This window comes from Carassius gibelio, chromosome A5, assembly GCF_023724105.1.
Source record: "Carassius gibelio isolate Cgi1373 ecotype wild population from Czech Republic chromosome A5, carGib1.2-hapl.c, whole genome shotgun sequence".
Taxonomy (NCBI): Eukaryota; Metazoa; Chordata; class Actinopteri; order Cypriniformes; family Cyprinidae; genus Carassius; species Carassius gibelio.
Genome location: NC_068375.1, coordinates 25,666,457 through 25,689,009, shown reverse-complemented (window position 1 = coordinate 25,689,009; position 22,553 = coordinate 25,666,457). Strand labels below are relative to the sequence as shown.

Sequence of the window (22,553 nt, the reverse complement as noted above, 5' to 3'; positions counted from 1 at the left end):
CGATATTCTCAGTCCCTGATTGGCCGGAGGCAAAGTGGGCGGAAAGTTCTTCGCCATATATATACCAAGGCAGCAAGCGCAGGCTAATGATTGCCTACGCTCACACATTGAGGCAGAAGCGACCACGTTCAATGTTTCTCCACAGAGCTGACTTAAGCCTTCATCCTCGAACGAAATCTCGTGATTCAGAGTGAAATAAAGTTGGTTCCCTTCGTTGGAGAGGTGGGAAAACATCACGACCCGGACCATGATCAGCACCATGGAGTGTGCAGTGGATGCACAAAGTCTCATTTCGATATCTTTACGGAAAATCCACAACTCCCGAACGCAGAGAGGAGGAATCAAGCTGCACAAAAACCTGCTCGTCTCCTATGTACTGAGGAACGCCAGGCAAGTCTACATGAACGAGAAGTATGCCGAAATCTACAGGATGCAGCAGTACGAGGAGGTGATGACCGTCTGCAACGAGATCCAGGAGCTGAACCCGCTCGATCTGGTGGAGGACTGCGAGGAGCAGACTGGGGACTGCTGCGGCAGCGTGAGTGAGTCGGCGAGCCTCTGCGGCGCGCTCCTGCCCGTCAGTCACCAGGCTCCTTCGGTGCAGCACATACAGCCTAGCAGCGCCTGCTCGGTGCCCTTAGCTCTCCAAAACGAAGAGGTCTGCAAATCGCCGGACCCCTCGTTCTACCGCAGCTGCTGCGCGGAAGCCTATCCCGTGTCCAACTGTGACTTTTCGCCGGTAAACAATATGCACTGCAACAAAACTACAGTGCTCGATTTGGACACGCATGTCGTTACCACAGTAGAGAACGGGTATTTGCATCAGGACTGCTGCGCTTCGCTCCAACAGTGCTGCCAGGGCGCGCAGAGCCCGGCCAAGAAACGCAAGCTTGACTTTGGGTACTACGTGTCCGAGATTGAGGAGGTACCGGATTTTACGCCGTGCAAAAGAGCGAAATTCGAGGACTCTTCTTACGCGTGCACGGAGCCCTTAGACACGTCGAACATTTCTAACCTCATCTCGATCTTCGGCTCGGGGTTCACGGGACTGGTGAGCAGACAAGCGGACTTGGAGCAAGCCTTAAACGGACAGTTCTGTAGCAAACAAGCCCTGGCGAGTTTAGGGGCTTGGACGAGAGCTATTGTAGCCTTTTGACTCTGTGGTTAATGCGAATACAGATACTTTATGAAATTGTACAAAGTCTAAGACAAATTGACTTATTTTTGCAGCAAAGTTATTTAAGCGTTTTTATTTTGGTTTGTTTTTAGTTTCGTTTCAGTGGGGCAGGCGGACAGTGGTTGTAGCCTACCACTTGTAATGTATCCTTTAAAACAAATGTCGATATTACAACAAATGTTTTAAAACGAAGTTGAATTTCGTTGCCTTAAACCCAACGCAGACTGCTAGCTATGGCCACAAACAAGTCTCTGAATGTTTCGCTCGTGGATTGTTTCTTTTTTCCCCCTCTCCCTTCCCAGGAACTTTCACAAAGATGTATTGTAAAATAACATTACAACCCATGTAATGTTATGAATAACAGTCTGCAAACGGAGAAGCCTGCACACTGCACGCTTATTTCTCTCACAGTACATAACACTTTAAGCAGCCTTGTCATATTTTCTAACATTTTAATGTCGGAACGACTACCAGTTTCCTAGTAGAACAGGCTACAACAACAAGACTCTCTGAGCTCGTGCTGTCCTTAACGTAGAGCTACAGGAAGAGGACTGGCGTATACAGACTACATTCTGTAATATCATACAAGGCAATCAAGTAGGCTAATGAAGGTGCAATATTTGAACCCCCACCCTGTCGGATTTTTTTGTTTTCTGTTTTCTGAAATGTGCTGTTGAAAGTGGCGAGGACTGGTGCGTTCTGTTGACTGCACTGACCTACAGCTCCAGTTCCTCTGAGTGTGTTTGTAGTTCGCCTACGCCAGTCACCTCATCAACACTGAACGTTGGGGCCGTTAATTAACACTACAACTCCCACAATGCACGCCGTGATTTAATCTGCCAGGTATTTTTTGTTGACTATCCAGTCTCTAGCGTTATCCATTTCCCGCCCCCTTGCTCTCAGAAAAAAAAAGTTTAAGCCTTCACAGTAATTCATGATGCCAGCATTTGCTTGGTTTTGTGGGTTTGATTTTATTTTCTACAAACTTAGACCTTTTGTTCTAAAAAGGCAATCTCATAAATTAGCCATACGTCCTCGCATTATATAAGCACTATGTGTACTGAATTAAAAACGTTTTCAGACGTATTCTCCATATTTTGTTGGTATTCTTGTATTTTTGTGCATATTAAATTGTATATCACCGGGTAAAACTGTTTTAGAAAGTATTTGTTTAAAATTTATAACCTTAATAAAAAAATGAAGCCTACCTCGCATTGCCTCTTTTTTGATAAACCTACAGTGTTCATTATAGTATCCTTAAAATTCAGGCCTGCTGATATTGAGCTTGACTAAAAGCAGCTACACAACAGAAAGGTTCCTTAGCACGTCTCATCTGCCATATATCAACAACAAAGTCATATTCATTGTATTTGCCAAATTTTCCATACCTCACTGTAACAGAAATGTTAGATTTATAATCAAGTATTAGCCTACAGAAATAAATGTAGAGCATTTCTAGATCTCAGTGGCTCCAAAATGGCCAAAACTGCACTTAAGTTCCTAAATTTATATTTTCAGCATTGGTTTGGATCAGCTGAAATCTACTTTTAGATATATGCCATTAACTCACCTGCGGGATATTAAACTGTCACCTGCAGGCCAAGAATAGAACAACGAATGAAAAGGAAAATACACATATGCACACCATTAAAAAGAATACAACAGCGTGTATCGTTTAATGAAGCCTACATTCAAGACGAGGGTTTTGAAGCAAGGATCGGATCCCTAACAGCAAACATTGGCCTGTCACGCGCCTCACGTCCTATTGGCGGTCACTGGTTTTGAGGAGCGCGCACATTTTTTTGCCAGAAACTCCCCCTAAACTTGCAGACTGTGTTATCTCTGCTGTATGCCACATGGTGGTGTTCTTCAAAATCAATGAATGAAGGTATTAGAGCGCCTATGTAGCGGCACCTCGGGCTGACCTCGGATCCGCTTCAACCCCCTCCACCCCTCCCCTCCCCGTCCTCTCCCCGGTCTCTCTCTCATCTCTAGCCGAAACCTCTCTGCTTCTCTCAATCTGAGATTCCGCAGTACGTCCGACACATCAACGTCCAACACACATAGGCTGTTATCAGGTCGTTGCCATGGCTATTTTCGACAAGCTGCCTCGCGCATTTTTAAATATCGCTAATAACGCAGGTAATTCGTTCGCGCGGTAGGTTGTGTAGTACATTATGACGAAGCGCTTAAAACCGTGCAAATATGTTATGCTTGGTTGCGACATGTCAGTGAAATAACTGAATGATTCAACAAGGTTAATGTCGGCTATATATATAATGAGCGTAACACTTTATATTTGAGATCCTTGTTTGTCTTATTCTGAATAGGCTGATTTTAGGGGAAAGTTGTCTAAGCTAGCGTTACCAAATCAATTTTATAAAAAGTACCGCTTGTATGTTAGTTAAATTTTTTGACAGGAATGCACAACTGGTCTGTGGTGTGTTGCGAGCTCCTCCGCGTGGCCAACGCGGGAAACGCTACCATGGAGAGCGCGCGCACGAAACGAATGCAGATTTTCTAATTGTACATGATGGAAGGATCCGCGTGCCGTCAATTCTACACGAACACAAACCATTCGACATAGATAGCCTAGCACATGTTTCATTAACCGTTGGACGTGATGTATATACCCAACACACTTCTGTTTACACCTTCCAAAACGAGCCGCTTTGTGAAAAGGGCGCAGTGGTTACATTAAATGTTAATGAAGACAAAAGGCACGACTTTAATCTTATCTTATCTCAGCTGCGCCTGTTGAACTCAGCAGTGGAGCTTGCGTCTGAATACAATTGAACAGAAACGGGATTTGGGGGGTTCATGTCAATTACTCCGCCAGCTGCGCGGAGTTTCACAATGGGGCGGCTGGAGAGTGACTGGGCAGAAACTGAATATAACCGAAAATGACTCGACTGAAACAGAAAATCACAGAGAGTGAATTGGCCTGGCCTGGCCTGGTCTTGCTGAGAACTGTGTAGATAAAAAATAAACAAATAAAAAAAAACCGATTTTGTTTCAGAGATCCCATTTGGATAGCATGGAAAGCTTTTCTTCTTAATCATTAATATTATTTTTCAGCAACACAATTTTAGCTTGAATGAAATGTAATAACCATTGTACTCTGAAATCATATATATGTGTGTGTGTGTGTGTGTGTATGTATGTATATATATATATATATATATATATATATATATATATATATATATATATATATATATATTTCCCTTTATGAGCCAAAATAACTTTTTATTTGAATGATATAGTTTTAGATGAATTATAGCATGTCACATAACAGGATACTGTTGAAACTACTTGAAATTTCTGTGAACTGTATATTGTGATGAGGAAAAGACACCCGATTCAAAAATTGTTAACCCTGGTAAGTCTCTGTACAATTAGAAGTGACACAACGTACTGATTAATTAACTTAAATCTTAATTGTGGTGGTTAGAGAGCACAAAAACAGTAAGTGTTATGTCCCATTATTAAATAGTTCCATTCCATCTAAAAAAAAAAACCCAATGGATATTCTTTTGAAATTGTGACTAGACTTAAAAATACGAGGCTGGTCGTAACAAATGTTTTAAGCAAATCCTTAGTTATAATCAATAATGTGATTTGAATTTATATATCTTAAATTAAAGAGCTGGCTGCAATTCCCAAAATCATTGTAGAGACCACTGGTGAGAAGCGTGTCAACAGTCTATTTAGGCCTACAAAGTATTTCGGAAAGTCAGCCCAGGTCTGTCAGTTCTGTCAGGCCGAATGAACTAAGACAGGACTAAAAGGCATGTTTTAATGTGCCTCTTATTTTAAAATGATTTTATTTTCAACCCAGGACACCATTCATCAATCTAAAGTGCTTGCGATAATGTGCAGAACTATATAAAACTTACACTGTGAATGATATTTCTTCTGACGTAAAAGTGTTCACAGATGCTTTGCCCGGTTCTAACAGGATAAAGAATTGCTACATTAATGCTTTTCACCAATATTTCAGTATTTTGATCATTTATCTTAAAATGTTACCCCTTCTGTGTTGGTTTTGAAGAAAACTGAAACCATTCATTTATACAGAATGTAGTTTAGAAATGAAATATACTTAACTTCTGGATGCAAATTAATTGGTTTAATTTAGCAAACAGAATACAGGGGTATTAGCTGCATGTGGCTGTTCAGAAACTCTAAAGGTATTTTTGTTATTTTACTCATCTGATTTTCAGTGAAGTGAATATGAAAGAAACAAGCACAGCGAAAATGTAAACCTAGAGTGGTTGACAATTTCTTAATGCCTTACATAGGTGAAAATGACACTTATCAAAACCTCTTACAACAAACACATACCTCAGCAATCTTTGATAACTGAACAGCAAGAAGTTTACTACAAGTGCCTTTTGAGACACTGATTCTCCTTAAACCCACAAACACCCCCCCCCCCCCCACCACACACACACACACACACACACATTATTGTTCATTGGCTTCAGACCTTTGCACACAGGAAACAGAATCCATTAAACCAAAACCAAGCCTTCAAACGTTCATCTTTCTTTATATACACATAAATATATATAAATGCCAATCCAGATGAAAATGTATGTGGATAACTGGATCACGAATGCTTACTGCAGGTGTCTAAGTAGTAGTACAACTTCCTGCTTGCAGGGAATAGATAAATAAAACCATTCAGACTAATTGCATCATTTAAAGGGAATATCAGAAGTGGGATTTCATATGCACAACTAGTAGATTGTGAAGAGCAGGGCTGTTTATATCTACTGTCCTGCAGAGTTTAGTCCAGCTCAACTCAAATACTCCTGAACCTGATAATCTAGGTTAGGGGTAGGCAACATTGGTCCTGGAGTGCCGATGTCCTGCAGACTTTAGCTCCAAACCTTATCAAACACACCTGAACAAGCTAACTAAGGTCTTTAGGATTACTAAGGCTATAGGCAGATGAGGTTTCTTTCAGGATTGGAGCTAAACTCTTGTAAGAAATCGGCATCCCAGAACCGACGTTGCCTACCCTGATCTAGGTCTTCAGGTTTACTTAAATCTTTTAGGCTTGGATGTATTCAAGCAGGTTTGGGACAGAACTCTTCAGGAAAGCAGATCTTCAGGAGTAAGACCAAGCACCGCTGGTGATGAGAATGCATATTTAGGTTTGTTAACTTGAACTGAAGTGGTTTCGTCCAAAGTAGGAGTTTTGGTGGTGCTCTCTGATGAGGTGCAAATTCTTTTTCTGGTCTCTCATGGTTTGACTGGCTGGATGGAGAGCAGGCTGCCAAACTTGAAATGCTGGATGACGGGAAATTTTTCTAGACACTGGGAGAGGATGACAGAGAAACAGTTTGGTAGTATCAATCAACTTTACAGCAAGAGAATAGATTTGCTAGCTTTCAAAATGTCTAATGCTATGGAGTCCAAACAGACGAAGACTATATACAGAGGTTATATACCCACATAAACTACTTTTAAAAAGTGTTGTTTTTTTTTTTTTTTTTTGCTAACTAAGGCTGCAATTATTTGACCAAAAACAGAATTAATGTGACATATTTTTTACAATTTAAAACAACTTTTTCTAGTTTAATATATTTCAAATGTAATTTATTTCTGTGATGGCAAAGCTGAATTTTCAGCAGCCATTACTCCAGTTTTCAGTGTCACGCGATCCTTCAGAAATCATTCTCATATGCTGACCTGGTGCTCAATAAACATTTCTTATTATTATCAATGTTGAAAACATTTGTGGTGCTTAATATCTTTATGAAAAGGATTCTTTGGCAAATAGAACATTCAAAAGAACAGCATTAATTTGAAAGAAATCTTTTATAGCACTATAAATATCTTGACGGCCACTTCTGATCATTTAAATGCATCGCTGCTGAATAAAAGACTAGGACCATGGAACACTTTTAAAATGTAGAGGATCCTCAAACTACACATAAGGTCAACGGAGAGGTGAAGCAGGAACCTCTCAGCATGTATTTTTTTTTACAACATTGTAGAAAAAAGTGAAATTGAGACAAAAAGCACATTAAAGATACAGCATTAAATCAAACCATATGAAATAGCTGTCATATTCGGAAGAAAAGAAAAAAACATCTTTAGCTTTTGTTTAACTTGAAAGACATCAGTAACAGTGACGAGTCCCTGGCTGACAGAGGCAAAGAGAGAACCGGAGTGTGATGTATACGGGGGGGGGGGGGGGTGGGGAAAGACCGACAGGGTGAGAGAGAGACAGAGAGAGAGGGAAGGAGGAGGGGAATTTGCAGACAGACTGGCCCCTCAGCTTCGCTCTGCACTGAAGGGAGAGAAGGGGGAGGGAGCACAGCCCTCTTCTCAACAACACAGGATGTGGGCTTTGGAGGAGGGGGTGGGACACCCGGTTCTTCCCCTCAAACACATGCTCAGTTAACTCTTTCAGCTCTGCTCTCGAAACTTCACAGACTGAATCCACGGCTTGGTAGTTAAAATGACACATTTATAAATGTCACATGTAGACTATGTGAGTGGGTAGCCTGCAATTCTGCTGTCTGAATAGAGCTTTAATTGATTTGTTTCAGTTATGATAAAGCTGGAATTAGTGCACAAGCTACCAATAGAACATTTACATACTCTATATATCACAAGTTTTTCTCCTGAGGTGTAAAAGTGTTTTAAGTACAATGATACTTACTTCTGCTTTATACATTCGTATGAGACCTTGATTGACTTTGGACCAATTAGGAACAGCGCTGATGTTCCAAAGCTGATTCGAGTGTTCAGCAAAAGGGCCTGTTTTCATCTAAAAGAGGAAAAATATGTAGCGATTGAGATGGTAGTAAGCTTAAGATACAAAGTGCAATCAGCATTAAAACAAGATTTAATGGAACTATTTGAATTAAGCTAAAATCTAAATTCATAGTTTATATAATAATGTCTCTGTTTGCGGAGGAAATCAAAAATACACTACCGTTGAAAAGTTTACTGTGGGTAAGATTTAAAAAAAAACTTTTAAAAGAAGTCTCTTTTTTTCAGCAAGACTGCATTTATTTAATTAAAAAAAGGAAGGAAAAAAAACAGTAATATTATGAAATATTATAAAAATTGAAAACAGGTGTTTGTAAGTAATTTATTCCTGTGATTACTCTGGTCTTCAGTATCACATGAGCCTTCAGAAATCATTTTAACATGCTGAAACATTGATACCCCCACCCCCCCAAAAGAAATATCAAAAGAACAGCTTAATTCAGAAATAATATTAACATTATAAATGTCTAAACTGACACTTGTCATTAAATTAATGCATTTTTGCTGAATAAAGTTATTAATTTCTTCTTTAAAAAATCTGACCCCAAACTTTTGATCGGTGGAATAAATGTGTGAAGTAAATAAACATAATACAATTATATGAATATTAACAAAAGACTATTTACTCTTCTGTAGCATTAGTAATCTGACAGTCATCATCATGTCACTGTATTATGAAGTCTATTCACAGGAGTTTATGAGAGGGGCTTGTGGGCCGCCTTTGGGAAAGAGCACTTTATGAATGGCAGTGCTGTGTGGCTTTACGCCACACACACACACACACACTGCTCTCATCAAGCTGGACTTTCCAGAGACCTACTAGCCCCTCAAAGAGGAATGAAGAGAAGGAAATGAGAGAGAGAGAGAGAGAGAGAGAGGGGGGAAGGGGAAAGAGAAAGGAGGGGGTGGGCTCTAGGGGCCTTAGGAGTGATTCACAACAACATGCAGGAAAGGAAGGAAATGACTCATACGAGTGGAGTCCAAGCACAACCTCCCTGAGAAAGAGAGATTTAAACTATGTATTTTTAAGTATTTACACGAATGAAACTAAAGAGTTTTTGTTTGTGTGTGATCCAAATTTCATCCTCCCAACTAAATGAAAATGAAAGGATAAACGGTCCTTCCATGAGTAGATGCCAGATGACACACACCTCACTGATGAATTTAATGCAATCCAGAAAAATGTAGTCTTGGTGGTGCTCGTTTACGACCTTCTCTTCCACAAAGTGTCTGGGCTCCAGGGTTGGGTGGTCTACACACAATAGATGAACAAACATAGTTCAGTTACACAGTGTGACCACCAGGTGTCTCCATCAACCTGGATCCAGCCATTTCAAAATCAATGTATTAGCTCTAGGTCAGGGGCGGCCACCGTCAGTCCTGGAGAGTTCAGCTCCATCCCTAATCAAACTGGAGCAGAACCCTGCAAGACTGTGGCTCTCCAGGACTGACAGTGGCCACCCCTGCTCTAGGTACAGGGTTTTTTATATAAACTAAAACTATTAAAAACTGTAATTAATCCGAAATGAAATACAAATATAAGCATTAAAGAATTAGAGCCAAAATGGGCAACAAAGGAGGAGTCATTACCTATAAGCTGTGAGCTCCCCCATATAAAGGGTAGGAACTGAAAGTCGTCCAGACCCCACACTCCCTGACTCCCTGCCGGCTCCATCCTATACGTCTTCTGCAGTTTGCGCATCACTTGCAGATACCTATGCCAATCACATCATACTGCTTGATGCAAATGAGTTCTCCACTGCTTTACACCATCAACCACAAAACGCAACACTAACATACATTGTCAAAATTGTTTTGTTGGCATTTAGGGTGCAGTAAAGTGAAGACGTGCTCATTGAAGATGCTAGGAGTTACAGATTCAACATATTTAAAATAAGAAGTCAAAGCAAAAAAATTCTAAATAAGAAGACAAGCAAAAAGAAGATGCACTAACTTGTAAAAAACTTTAAATATGATGGCCAGCTGGTCCTCCTTGCGCAGAGCTCCCACCTTACAAAGACAGCAGAGGAACGCAGCAAATGCTGCTTCATGACCTGCACACAGAAACATGTGAACTTTTAATTATTCTCACAAAAAGACTATCAGCATGAATAATGTCAGACTTAGTTTGAAACAAGAACTGTATAGTGTACTTAATTTATTATCATTCAGTGTCTAAAGTATGTGAAGCTCTCAAAGGCAAATGTTTTGTGTTTCAACAGCACCCTCTAGTGATCATTCAGAAGAACCACATTAACTATACACTTAGATATTCTTAAGAGTATATAATGGACCCTTTTCACAGTCCCAGAGTTCTCTGAATCTTAAGGCATCATAGTTCAGTAAACATCTTTAGTCATAAACAGAAACTACAGCTAATGATTTTAACATTTGCTCCAATAACAAAAGAAAGAAATCAATGATAGTGCCTTTATGATTACAAAAGAGGAAAAAATATTGAGAGACTGATTGCACTGGACGGAAGAGAGAAAGATGTCATCACTTCCTCAGCTGCTGTTTTTGAAACATTCATGCAGCTGTGTTGACTAGTTTTGTGTAAAGGCTGGAATACACTACACAGTTTTTGCCCCGATTAAGTCTGGAGAAGTCGTCGATCATTGACAGTCTGCAGATTTGGGTTTAATATGTTTGATATTTTTAGCCAATTTTAGAACACGAACGGTTTTTAATTCGTCACGTGTGTCCTAATAAAAAGGCTTATCTTTCTGCATGAGTTTGTTGTGATCAGAACAACTTTAAAATCTGGTAGTTTATCTTCAGTCATTTAGTGTATGATGTCCAGTTGTCTGTTCAGATTTTAAAAGTAGTGTAGTTTATTCCAGCCTTAATTTAGTGCCAATTCAACATGACACAAAGTATAGTGTTATAAATGTACAAACACTTAAAAAAAAAAAAAAAAAAAACTGAACACACATCATCACAGTCTGTGAAAAAAATCCATATAGCTGAAGTTTTAAAATTACAAATCTGAATGAGAAGTTCATGTTTTGTGTTTATTATTCTCTCTGATGTGACAGTTAAATTTATTCAAGAGTTATAGATAAAAGTGAGAAAAGATATAATTTCTCTTCAAAGACAACTATGGAAAAACACGCATGCACAAACATTTAATGAATAAAATAAAGATGTCTTCTTGTGTATCCCCTCACAGACCTGTGCCATAGTCAATCCTGGTGGAGTTGCCCACAGACTCTTTCAGGTAGACCGCTATCTCTGGAGCAGCCTCATGACGCTCTGACGGCAGAACGGCTGTGACCAGAGCCTCCGCCTCCTGCACACACAAAACACTCTCACATCATTTCACCTCAAACCAACAGCACAGAAGTCATACATTGCCATAAAAAAGTATTCACCTTAACCAATTCCCTCCTTCAAATACTGGACTGAAAAATTGCGTTTTAATTTGGAGAAACACAATATAAGAAGAAATAATCAAAAGGATGGTGAATATTTTCTGAAGGCACTGTATGCTTAACGTTACTGGCAATGCTTGGCTAAGAACTGACTCCAAAGCAAACTAAAGCAGTAAAAAGGTAAACACTGGTCATATAGATAGATAGATAGATAGATAGAAGATACATTTTGATTTCATGCAGGCACTCACCTGGTCTAGTTTAGCATACCATGTGCGGTAAGCTTTATTGCCGAAGCGAGAAGGCTGATCTACTGGTGGCGTCTCATCGATCCAGCGATCTAATGTTCCCAACATATCAAGCAGCTTCTCCACTGTCTGATAGCAGAGAAAAGCATAAAAGCACACTTCTATGAGCTGATCCTTGAACCTGCTTCATCATGATCAAAACATATTCACCAATTACTTCATCTATTACATCCAGCAGTATAGAGGAAAGCAGGACAGTGACCCACCTCAGACACCTGGTATTCACATGTGAGTTTCTTTCCCTTCACAGCCTCATTCAGGGTCAGAATGAATCCTATGTAGTCAGCATATGCCTACTTACACAAAACAGAAACATGCTCAAATGCAAGAAACGTAGGGTTTAATGATTAAGACTGCCCTCAATATAACAATAGAGCAGCTTTTTATAGGCCAGAAATGTTCATATTTGTATTTACATTTCAAATAAGTCTAAAACAATTGAGCACATTTATAACAGGAATAATAAATGCAGAGGTTCTCATTATTTTTTTAAGAACTGTCTCTTTAAGATGTTAGATGCCACACAAGAAAAAGTGATTCCTATTCCTACCTCTACTATTACTTTTAACTCCAGAGATACTGGGGAAAGATCCATCTCTCAGAGTAGCAGATAAACTGCTCATATAGTGGGCTGTACAACATACCTGTGATCTTTTCCACTTGCCCATATCAGGCACCATGCTGATCTCCTTCTTTGGCACCATGAAGTTGAAATCGACAGGATTGGGAGGCTTGTCATCCTCATGGGAAGGACCTATGCAAGAGATGAAAAACATGATGGATAGGAAGTCGTGGCCTAATGGTTGGAGAGTCGGACTTGCAATCGAAGGGTTGCGAGTTTGAGTCTCGGGCTGGCAGGAATTGTAGGTGGGGGGAGTGCATGTACAGTTCTCTCTCCACCTTCAATACCACGACTAAGGTGCCCTTGAGCAAGGCATCGAACCCCCAACTGCTCCCTGGGCGCCGCAGCATAAATGGCTGCCTACTGCTCCGGGTGTGTTCACAGTGTGTGTGTTCAGAAGGGATTAAAGAAGTTTCAGTAAGAGCTGAAACTTTTACTAAAGTAAAAAATGTCAAAATAAAAATATAACCAGAGGTGGACAAAGTACACAACTTCCTTACTTGAGTAAAAGTACAGATACTACTGGTCAAATATTACTCCGTTACAAGTAAAAGTTGTAAGGACCGATTTGTACTTCTTTTTAAAAGTACTTAAGTATCAAAAGTAAAAAGTTAATGTCAATGCATTGTTTTATTATTGTTATATTGTTGTATGTAATACTTACAGTACCGTATGCCTCTGAATCTATGCCTGCCTTCCTCCATATCAATATCAAATTATATATTTCTAGAACACAGTTCCAGTAGTGGGATTGAATGTGAGATTGATGCACTCAATAACGTCTACAATGGTTTCCTCAAATAGTGCCCAATATATGTTTTTTTTTTTTTTGTGTGGCTTTTAGTATGAATATGTTAGCCTTACTGTTACCTAAAAGCTAGTGTGCTCCAAAACAATGACAAAATACACATTTAGAAGACCAAACCCAACGAAAATCTGGATGTCAGAATCCAACGTCACATTAGCGTTAATCTCCAACGTTGGACAGACGTTGTATTTTGGTTGAAAAGATGGTTTGACATCAAAACTACTTTCTAGGACCTTGACAGAAATGTAGTGGAGTAAAAAGTAAGATATTTTTATTTCAAATGTAGTGTAGTTAAAGTAAAAAGTTTCCAGAAAAAAATAAAACTCAAGTAAAGTACAGATACTCAAAAAGTGTACTTAAGTACAGTACTCAAGTAAATGTACTTAGTTACTGTCCACCTCTTAATATAACAATGTCTAAACACAACGTTTCTCACTGAGCACGTCCTTAATTTGTTCCCTTACATATAGATCTACTTCATCCACACACCTTTATGATAATTTTCTTACACAAAGAGGTTTCTTTCGTATCCTAAAGTCCACCGATATTATTGAAGTCTGAGGAAAACATATGAACCCCATATTACTGTCCCTAAGAGGACATGTTCTTCATTTTCTTACCAAGAATAATAAATAACATAGGCAAAGTTTGTTCCCAGAATACACGTTAGAAAATGAACTTTTCATCATTCAGTTATACACAGACATCAAAATACAACAACATGCTAAATGTGTTCCTACGCTATGTTAATTACTCTGACTAAAATATGTTTTAAACAGCATTGTAAGTACACTAATACTGCAAATAATTAATAATATCGAGTCGTTTGTTCGCAGGAAATGCGTAATAAACTATACATGCGTCACAGCGCAGAGCTGTCAGACTCATCGATTCATTACATGAGGCGCGGTGAAGCCACAATTAAGCGTTTTTCCTGCACGTACACATCCCTTTCCCCCTTCAGATGTTGAACGACAACATGTATAATCTGCAGATATATCACTGGTATCGTCGCTTTTGAATTATCCGTGTTTAAATGAAGATTAGACTGACGTGAGTTACCTGACGACTGCTCAGTCTCCGCCATGTTTACCGTCAACATGAAAACACGACCCTTCAACTCTCACCCGCAGTTTCGCGTAAAACTTTTTTTAAAAGACTTGATCAGCGACTGTAAATTGCTGTGAGAAAATGTTACTGCGACTATCGTATGATTTGTAACATGCATAATATGTAAATCTAGGCTTTTATTGCACGATTTTATTATAATGAATCAAAAGAAATTTTCTTAACAGTGTAAAAATATGAGTGGACTAATATTTAGACTAATATTTAGAAATTATAAGTTTTGTTATATGTGATGTATTATTATTTAGAATGTGCATGCAGTATTGCGTTGTTGTGGAACAGTAAAAACAGTGTTGGGATATTAAATTCTGGACCATGGGAGTCTTGCCAATTTGGTTTTTAACTAATTGCTAGACTAAACTTTACCTTCTTTATTTTCATCAATCAATGTCTTTCCGATTATCGAGAACGATCGATCATTCAGCAGAACGATGACGCGGGTCACGCGACCGGGCGGGGGCTAGGCTCGGAGTGTCGCGCGCGCCGTCTAGCGGTGACGCGGAGCAGCGCAGAAGCGATGGCGCTTGTGTTCCTGCGGCGATCGCTCGGTGGACTCTGACCGCAACTGGTCGATTCCGTGCCTCCTCTCAGACTTGATTTTGGGGGCGTTTAAGTGAACTTCAGTTATGTTGGGCATTCTTGCCAGGACGATGGTGAGTAACCAATGCATATGGCCGGGCTTTTAAACAAATTCTGATATTTTATTTGACATAAACAAGGGTAACAGCTGTCAGCCTGAGAGACATTAAGAATGTTTATGGTTTGGTAGCGGTGGTGCTAAGAGCAGTAGGAAGTGCAGACACACACTTTATGGCAGTGATAGAAACAGTGTTCACTGACAGTTGCCTAAATACTTATGCAGGTACCTAACACATCGTGTGAATTAGTAAATGTCTTTAATACATTTCTTTTGTTTTTCAATGAGCCCAAATGCTGACTCGTGTGTTTTATATTTGAGTGCTTCAATCCAGTTATTTCTAAATGTTTGACTATATTAGTTTGTTAATGTGCATTTGTGTAAATTAAAGTAAAGTTCAATTGCAATTTTCAATACAATTCAGTTCAATAAAAAAATTATTGCCAAGACAACAAGTTGATAGGAATTTGTCTTGGTAAAACTCTCAGACGTAAATAACCTAAAAGACAAACATCATAAGTACAAAAAAACATACAGTGTTCACCAACAATACCCAGCAACCAGTAAGACATTAGACCAAAACCCGCAGAAAAAAAGACAATACCCCTTGGCAGAGAAAGTGCACAGTGCATACAGTTGATAAAGTGTTGCTAGCAAGGGTAAGTGCTGTCTCTGAGACGTGATGTGGAAGTCTTAATGCTCCTATATCTTCTTCCTGATTGAAGGAGATTAAAGAGATGGTGAACAGGGTGAGAATGGTCCGCTATGATGTTTTTAGCCTTTCTGATTATTCTGGTGGAGAAAAGTGAAGAAAGTGAAGGGAGACTACAGCCTATAAATTTTGATGCTCTGCGTACTACTCTTTCCATCCTAGATTTGTTCTGAGCGATTGTGTGACCGAACCAGACAAGTATGGAAAAAGTGAGCACGCTTTCAATAGTTGACCTATAAAAGTGGGTCATGGCAACTCGGCCGACTCTAAACTTTTTGAGCTGCTGCAGAAAGTGGAGTCGCTGGTTAGCTTTACTGATCTTAAAATTAGTGTTCATCAGCAAACTTAGGCAAAAAACTGAACTAGTGTGTGATTGACAAAACTGTGTGTATAAAGAGTACAGAAGTGGGCAAAGGACGCAGCCCTGAGGGGCGCAAGTGTTCAAAAACTTTGACTGTGAGACGTAATCACCCATTTTAACCACCGGCTTCCTATCGCATAGAAAGTTGAAAATCCATTTGCAAAGTGATGTTCTAACACCTAGCTCCTGTAAAGTGTTGATCAGCTTCACAGGAACGATGGTGTTGAATGCAGAGCTAGAGTCCACAAAGGGCAGGTGAATATAGGATGTGACAGTATCAGTAAAGATGTTAATATCCTGACCATCAGACCAAAAATTACTCCATACCGTTGAGTCTAAGCAGTCGTTTAATGTGTCTATGGCTTGTGGGGACCATTTCCTAAAAAGTTTGACAGTTGGTTTCGCCACCAAGTTTCTGGCGATATTTTGGTATAAGAAATATAGTTTTGTGGTCAGACTAACCCAAATGGACCCTGGATTTTTGGGTAATAATATGATAAAACCTTCAAACATATTAACAGAGACCAATGCCATCATATCATATGATCATATTATAAAAAGTTCTGTATTATCTATGTCTCTTTATTATCTAAGATATAATACAATTTGTAGGTCAAGGCTGGTATGGTGAAACCCTCCTGCCTGGTAAAGCCAGTGTCAGTGACACGGATCGCTGGGCGCTACTTGGCCCACCAGGAGGGTCTGCCTAAGCTACCGGTGCCACCACTGCAACAAACATGCGAACGCTATCTGCCCGCCCTGACCCCCATCGTGGACACGGACGAGCTGAATCACACCCGGAAACTGCTGGAGGAGTTTCAGAAGCCAGGCGGTGTTGGAGAGAGACTTCAGAAGGGTCTGGAACAGCGAGGGAAGAAGATGGAAAACTGGGTAATAACTTGCTAGGTGATGCTTTATCAGAAGTCCAATGTGATTGGCCAGAATAACTCTTTTAAAGGCCTTCTACTAATGTTGCATTATTGTCTCTCTATCATTTCCACTGCTAGCTCTCTGACTGGTGGTTACAGACAGCCTACCTAGACTACCGGATGCCTGTTGTCGTCCATTCAAGTCCTGGGGTCGTCCTTCCCCGTATGGAGTTCAGTGATCGCCAAGGCCAAATGAGGTCAGATCAGTGTGGATTCATATTAGAATGTGTTAGGATTAGACAACTTTTAACACACATATTTTAGTTGGCCAAACATTGTTCTTTAGATCTAAAAGTGTGTTGTTTTTTGCCTACACAGTTCTTAACAGAAACTGGTTAAAGTCATACAATGATTTTTTAAATATATATTTTACTTTATTTGAATGCAAAATATATTCATTTTGCAGTTTTATTAATATATTTTACATAAAATTTACATTTGCATATATTTTTAATATTTATATTAACACACACACACACACATCGAACCCCCAACTGCTCCCCGGGTGCCACAGCATAAACGGCTGCCCACTGCTCCGGGTGTGTGTTCACGGTGTGTGTGTGTGCACTGTGGATTTTAATGCTTAAATTAGTTAAATGCAGTGCACAAATTCTGATTATGGGTCACCATACTTGGCTGTATGTCTTGTGACTTATAATAAAATTAGTTTTTAGATATATTTCATATATTAAGAATTTAGTTTATTTTTCCAAATATTCTAGGAAAAGGTTTTTGTTGTGGTTGTTGTTTTTTAAAGTATAAACCTTACAAAAGTTTGTTAAATTTATGCCTGAAACAAAAATGTTTACCGCTACAAAATACTTCTTATTGTTTGCAAGTTCATTTTATAAGTACGTGTGCTCCCTGGGAATGACCTTGGTGTTGCTTGCGCCAGTTAAAGGAGCTTAAATACTTTGTAAATATTATTCAGCGGTCATTCACATGAATTATACATAGTAACATTACTGCACAGTGAGGCAGTGGTTTTCTGTTACCTCTATGGTGACCTTTATACAGACTAACCCTCTTTTGCCAAGTTGAGCTTTGCAATTGGGAGAGTATGAACTGTTGCTCTCAGTAAAGTGCTGTATAGTAACATTAACTCTAATGAAGCTTTCACACATGACTGCTAAAACTGGCCACAGATCAGCAGTAAGATGTGTTCTGTCAATATCTTAAATCATACAGGCCAAAGACACATGACACAGCAGGAGCGATGTATTTATAGTAGAATAATTCATTGGCAGTATGTTGGTGTCAAGCTGGTTCAAAATGACTGTAAGAAAGTAAAAGTATTTTTTTTCCTCACAGATATGCTGCTAAATTAATCGCTGGAGTTTTAGATTTCAAGAGCATGATTGACAAGTGAGTGACACATTCCTGACTTTCCCCTGTGAAGTCACAAGCCATTCAGATCTCTGTATATGTTTTAGATAAACATGAATATTACTATGAATTAAATTCATGAGATGGTCCAGTCAGGCCAAATGTCTTTCCTTTTTGATTAGTGAAACATTGCCAGTGGAGTATCTGGGTGGAAAGCCTCTCTGTATGAACCAGTACTATCAGGTGCTCTCGTCCTGCCGGATCCCTGGAACAACGAGGGACACTGTGGTGAACTACACTTTGGACAAGAGACCTCCCACACATATCACCGTAGTGCACAACTTTCAGGTCAGTCCCTGTGCCAGACGTAGCTTCCAATGCTAGGTGAATTGAAAAAAAAATTAAAAAATATTTTTAGTAAATAGAAAAAATGGTGAGGCGTCTTTTCATCTTGTTCTTTTTTTCTCGTTATGAAGTTCTTTGTGCTGGATGTGTACAACAGTGACGGCACGCCACTCACCGTAGACCAGATCTACTTTCAGCTGGAGAAGATCTGGAACTCCTCTTTACAGACCAATGAAGAGCCCATTGGCATCCTAACCTCACACCACCGCAACAGCTGGGGCAAAGCTTACAACAACCTCATCAAGGGTGGCCACTGCCAACACTTTTTATTTTTAGCTAGACATATTAGTGTCTTCAGTGCTAGGAGCTAAAACCTTGATAAGCTTTATATAATGTACATTTAATTTAGGGCTAGGGTTCTATTTAGAGTGGTACTTAACTGATTTTGTGTCACTTTCAGATAAAACAAATCAGGAGTCTGTGAGAGCCATTCAGAAGAGTATATTCACAGTGTGTCTGGATGCTCCCATGCCGCGTGCGTCTGATGACTTGTACCGCACGCGTGCTGGAGGCCAGATGCTGCATGGAGGGGGAAGCAGGTGGAACAGCGGAAATCGCTGGTTCGACAAAACATTGCAGGTGTTGATGTGTGTGGGCTCTCACTCACAAATGAAGCCCTAACCACTGATGTTGACGTTGATGTTAGAAAGGTATCAAGTATAAGATCCTGGTAATGTTATGATTAATACTGTTCCTAGTTTATTATTGGAGAGGACGGGACATGTGGGCTGATCTATGAACATGCCCCCGCTGAGGGTCCTCCTATCGTGTCACTGATCGACCATGTGGTGGAATACATGTAAGATTAACAGTGGAGAATCTGTTTTCCCATGGCTTGATTGTAAGCATTGCTAACACACCTAAGAGTTTCCTCGTTTTTGTACAGGAAGAAGTCAGAGATGGTCCGTACCCCAATGGTGCCACTGCGTATGCCTCAGAAGCTTAGTTTCAACATCACGCCAGAAATCAAAAAGGACATTGAGGAGGCCAAACAACACATGAACAAGTAAGAAATTGAGATATTCCACTAACTCTGTGCATTCCCAACTTTTGATCGATTGTTTTGTTGGGCAAACAACATGGCAGTATCTCTTCTCCTCTGCAGCATGGTACATGACTTGGACATGAAAGTCAGTGTGTTTTCCCATTTTGGGAAAGATTTCCCAAAGTCACAGAAGATGAGCCCTGATGCCTTTATTCAGATGGCTCTCCAGCTGGCGTACTACAGGTAAACTTGACCAACACTGCCATTAATGGTATTTGCTTGATTTATTTCTTAACTGTAACATCCTTCTGTTGGTATTAGGACGTTCATGACCAGTTTAATCTTTCAGCTGATACACAGACTCATTGTTTCAGGATTTACAAGCGCTGTTGTCCCACCTATGAGAGCGCTTCCCTCCGCATGTTCAGACTGGGCCGAACTGACACTATACGCTCAACATCCATCGAGTCTGAGAAATTCGTCCAGGCCATGGATGACCCAGCCAAACATGTACGGTCACCTCTAGAAATTCATATGTTTATTTAGTCAGCATTAATTTGAGCAGAAGTGACAGTAAAGACATTATTAAAAAAATATATTTCAAATAAATGTTTTCTTTTGAACTTTTTATTCATCAAAGAATGCTGAAAAACTGCATCAGGTTTCCACAAAAGTATTAAGCAGTGAAACTATTTTCAACATTGATAATAAAAAGACATGTCTTGACAGAAAATCAGCAAATTATAATTATTTCTGAAGGATCACGTTATACCAGAGACTGGAGTAATGACTGCTGGAAATTCAGCTTTGCCATTACAGGAATAAATTAAAAATAGTTTTTACTGTATTTTTATCAAATAAATGCAGCCTTGGTGAGCATAAGAGACTACTTTCAACCCCAAACGTTTGAACAGTAATTCAAAATGATCCTCATAGTCATAATCTCAATATCATCCTATTATTTTCCAAATGCGATTGTAAATTTGATCCAGCATGAAAGAAAATGTAACAATCTCATTTTGATTGACAGAACACAGAGAAAGTGGCTCTGCTAGACAAAGCAGTTAAAGCACACAGAGCTTACACAGACATGGTGAGTAAATGCATGCTAGTGATGTTCAGTTGATCACTGTTTTGTTTCTGCTGTAAGCACATATGTCAGTCATTATTGATCCGCACCATATAAATTCCACATTCTTTGTCCCATGTGTGGATGCGAAGGCCATCCGAGGTCAAGCCATCGACAGACATTTGCTCGGACTGAAATTGCAGGCTATTGAGGACATGGCAGCCTTGCCAGAGATATTCATTGATACCTCATATGCTGTGGCACTGCACTTCAACCTCTCCACCAGCCAGGTACTGTCTCTGGTTCAGGGTCAGAGGTAACAAATTAAACTGAAGTGCATGTTAATAAACACGTTGCATTGTGTTTCACATGCAGAGCAATGCATGTACTGTACCATTAACTGTACTCATTTTTGGTAATGATCAACTGATCACTGAAATAAGCCAACAATGGCTCTTCAAATCTGCTTAAATTATATTGCTGCAATACTAAAATCACCAGACCATGTAAAATTTATGATTTTACATAAGATTGAATTGTAATTTTAATTTTTGCACTCTACTCTCCCAGGTGCCAGCTAAAACCAACTGTGTGATGTGCTTCGGTCCAGTGGTTCCAGATGGTTATGGTGTGTGCTACAATCCCATGGATACCCACATTAACTTTGCAGTCTCTGCTTTCAACAGCTGCCAAGACACTAACGCAGCACGTCTGGCCCAAGCCCTAGAGGACGCTCTGTTAGACATCAAGACCCTCCTGGAACAGACGCCCAAAGCCAAGCTTTAAAGTTGATTATGTCAATTAGACTTGATCTTTGACCAGTTCAATCAAGACACTTGAGTTTACAACAGCACTCAAGAGAACAGGATTTTTAAGAAGAGATTTTTATTGAGTATTTGACCAGTCTAGATCAGTCTGGACTCTGTTCGACCACAGTCTTTAATGAGCCTTAACACTAAATGACCATTCTTACCTTCTTGTATAATTATGTGTTTTGACATTGTTTGTTCAAACAGACAAAAAAATGAAATAAATCAATTAGCTTTGTCAACAGGTATCTCTGATTTGTGTTTTCTTTGTAACGAGTTCTCAGTACAGAGAATGTACCCGGTATGTACTGTACTGTGATTAAAAAAAACTCTTCTTCTTTGTTCAATGTTTTAATAAATATAATGTATTTTAAATTCTGTTTATAGATTTTTAAATTCTGTGTAGTTTTGGCTGAGGTCATATTCATCTGAATTGGTTCTTGTGCATAACAATGTTTTTGCCATTTACTGTTGTCTTATTTGGGTCTGTTTAATGTTGCATATATATATATATATATATATTGTACAAGATGAATTTGCTAGATACTCAACTATGGACTCTGTGCCTTGTTATAAGAAATGAGTAACATTTCTTATGGTCTGGATTACCATTCAAATAACATTCATTTTACAGCATCACTTATTGTTACATGCATCATTGATCAAGTAAATGAGAGTCTAACTTTGTTTCATTATATATAGCACTCATCAGCTCTTTATACCTGTCCACAGGTTCAGCCCGGTAACTGTCACTTTCTATGATGACCAGGAAAAGATTGGTCTTTAATGTTTGACTCAGAAAAGTTCTGTAAGGAGGCAATACTTAAACTGATTTGTTTGTTTAAGAAAGATTGATGCATTCTAAGAAAATTCTCATTTTGGAATAAATTATTCTGTTTCTCAAAGTATTCCTCTTATTTACTCAAAAGCTCCAGTGTTTTGCAAAATTGTTATAATGCAAAAGAATTTGTAAATTTTAGAGATTGACTATATTTGGTGAAATGAGCTCTGAGTCGGTTTCTTTCAGTTGTGTGTGGCCCGGTGGAACAGGACTCTGGTCCCAGGAGAAGGTCAAGCTGTTGATGTTGAGGACACAGTGGAGATGGCC

The 22,553-nt window shown here is 39.3% G+C and overlaps 3 protein-coding genes across 4 annotated transcripts; 2 read left to right on the top strand and 1 right to left on the bottom strand.

The window, feature by feature from the left end:
* The first annotated feature begins 79 nt into the window (after positions 1 to 79).
* On the top strand, positions 80 to 2,384 carry LOC128006723 (immediate early response gene 5-like protein). Its single transcript, XM_052592760.1, has one exon. The coding sequence runs from the start codon at positions 248 to 250 to the stop codon at positions 1,154 to 1,156; it is 909 nt and encodes a 302-aa protein (XP_052448720.1). The 5' UTR covers positions 80 to 247; the 3' UTR covers positions 1,157 to 2,384.
* A 3,332-nt stretch (positions 2,385 to 5,716) lies between these two features.
* LOC128006675 (serine/threonine-protein phosphatase 2A activator) lies at positions 5,717 to 14,295 on the bottom strand. Its single transcript, XM_052592757.1, has 10 exons — positions 14,147 to 14,295; positions 12,299 to 12,408; positions 11,861 to 11,947; positions 11,598 to 11,723; positions 11,147 to 11,264; positions 9,927 to 10,026; positions 9,563 to 9,687; positions 9,124 to 9,224; positions 7,860 to 7,967; positions 5,717 to 6,505 (listed from the first exon to the last, which is right to left on the bottom strand). Exons 1-10 carry the CDS (start codon positions 14,184 to 14,186, stop codon positions 6,431 to 6,433), a joined length of 990 nt encoding a protein of 329 aa, XP_052448717.1. The 5' UTR covers positions 14,187 to 14,295; the 3' UTR covers positions 5,717 to 6,430.
* A 402-nt stretch (positions 14,296 to 14,697) lies between these two features.
* LOC128006649 (carnitine O-acetyltransferase) lies at positions 14,698 to 22,350 on the top strand. 2 transcript variants are annotated; one of them, XM_052592755.1, is made up of 14 exons: positions 14,698 to 14,865; positions 16,535 to 16,813; positions 16,930 to 17,048; positions 18,163 to 18,216; positions 18,360 to 18,525; positions 18,654 to 18,828; positions 18,983 to 19,161; positions 19,281 to 19,381; positions 19,469 to 19,588; positions 19,688 to 19,810; positions 19,942 to 20,077; positions 20,598 to 20,660; positions 20,789 to 20,926; positions 21,207 to 22,350. In XM_052592755.1, exons 1-14 carry the CDS (start codon positions 14,839 to 14,841, stop codon positions 21,420 to 21,422), a joined length of 1,896 nt encoding a protein of 631 aa, XP_052448715.1. In that variant the 5' UTR covers positions 14,698 to 14,838; the 3' UTR covers positions 21,423 to 22,350. The 2 variants fall into 2 exon arrangements, with proteins under 2 accessions (XP_052448715.1, XP_052448716.1); XM_052592756.1 differs by lacking the exons at positions 20,598 to 20,660; positions 20,789 to 20,926.
* The last annotated feature ends 203 nt before the right edge of the window (positions 22,351 to 22,553 follow it).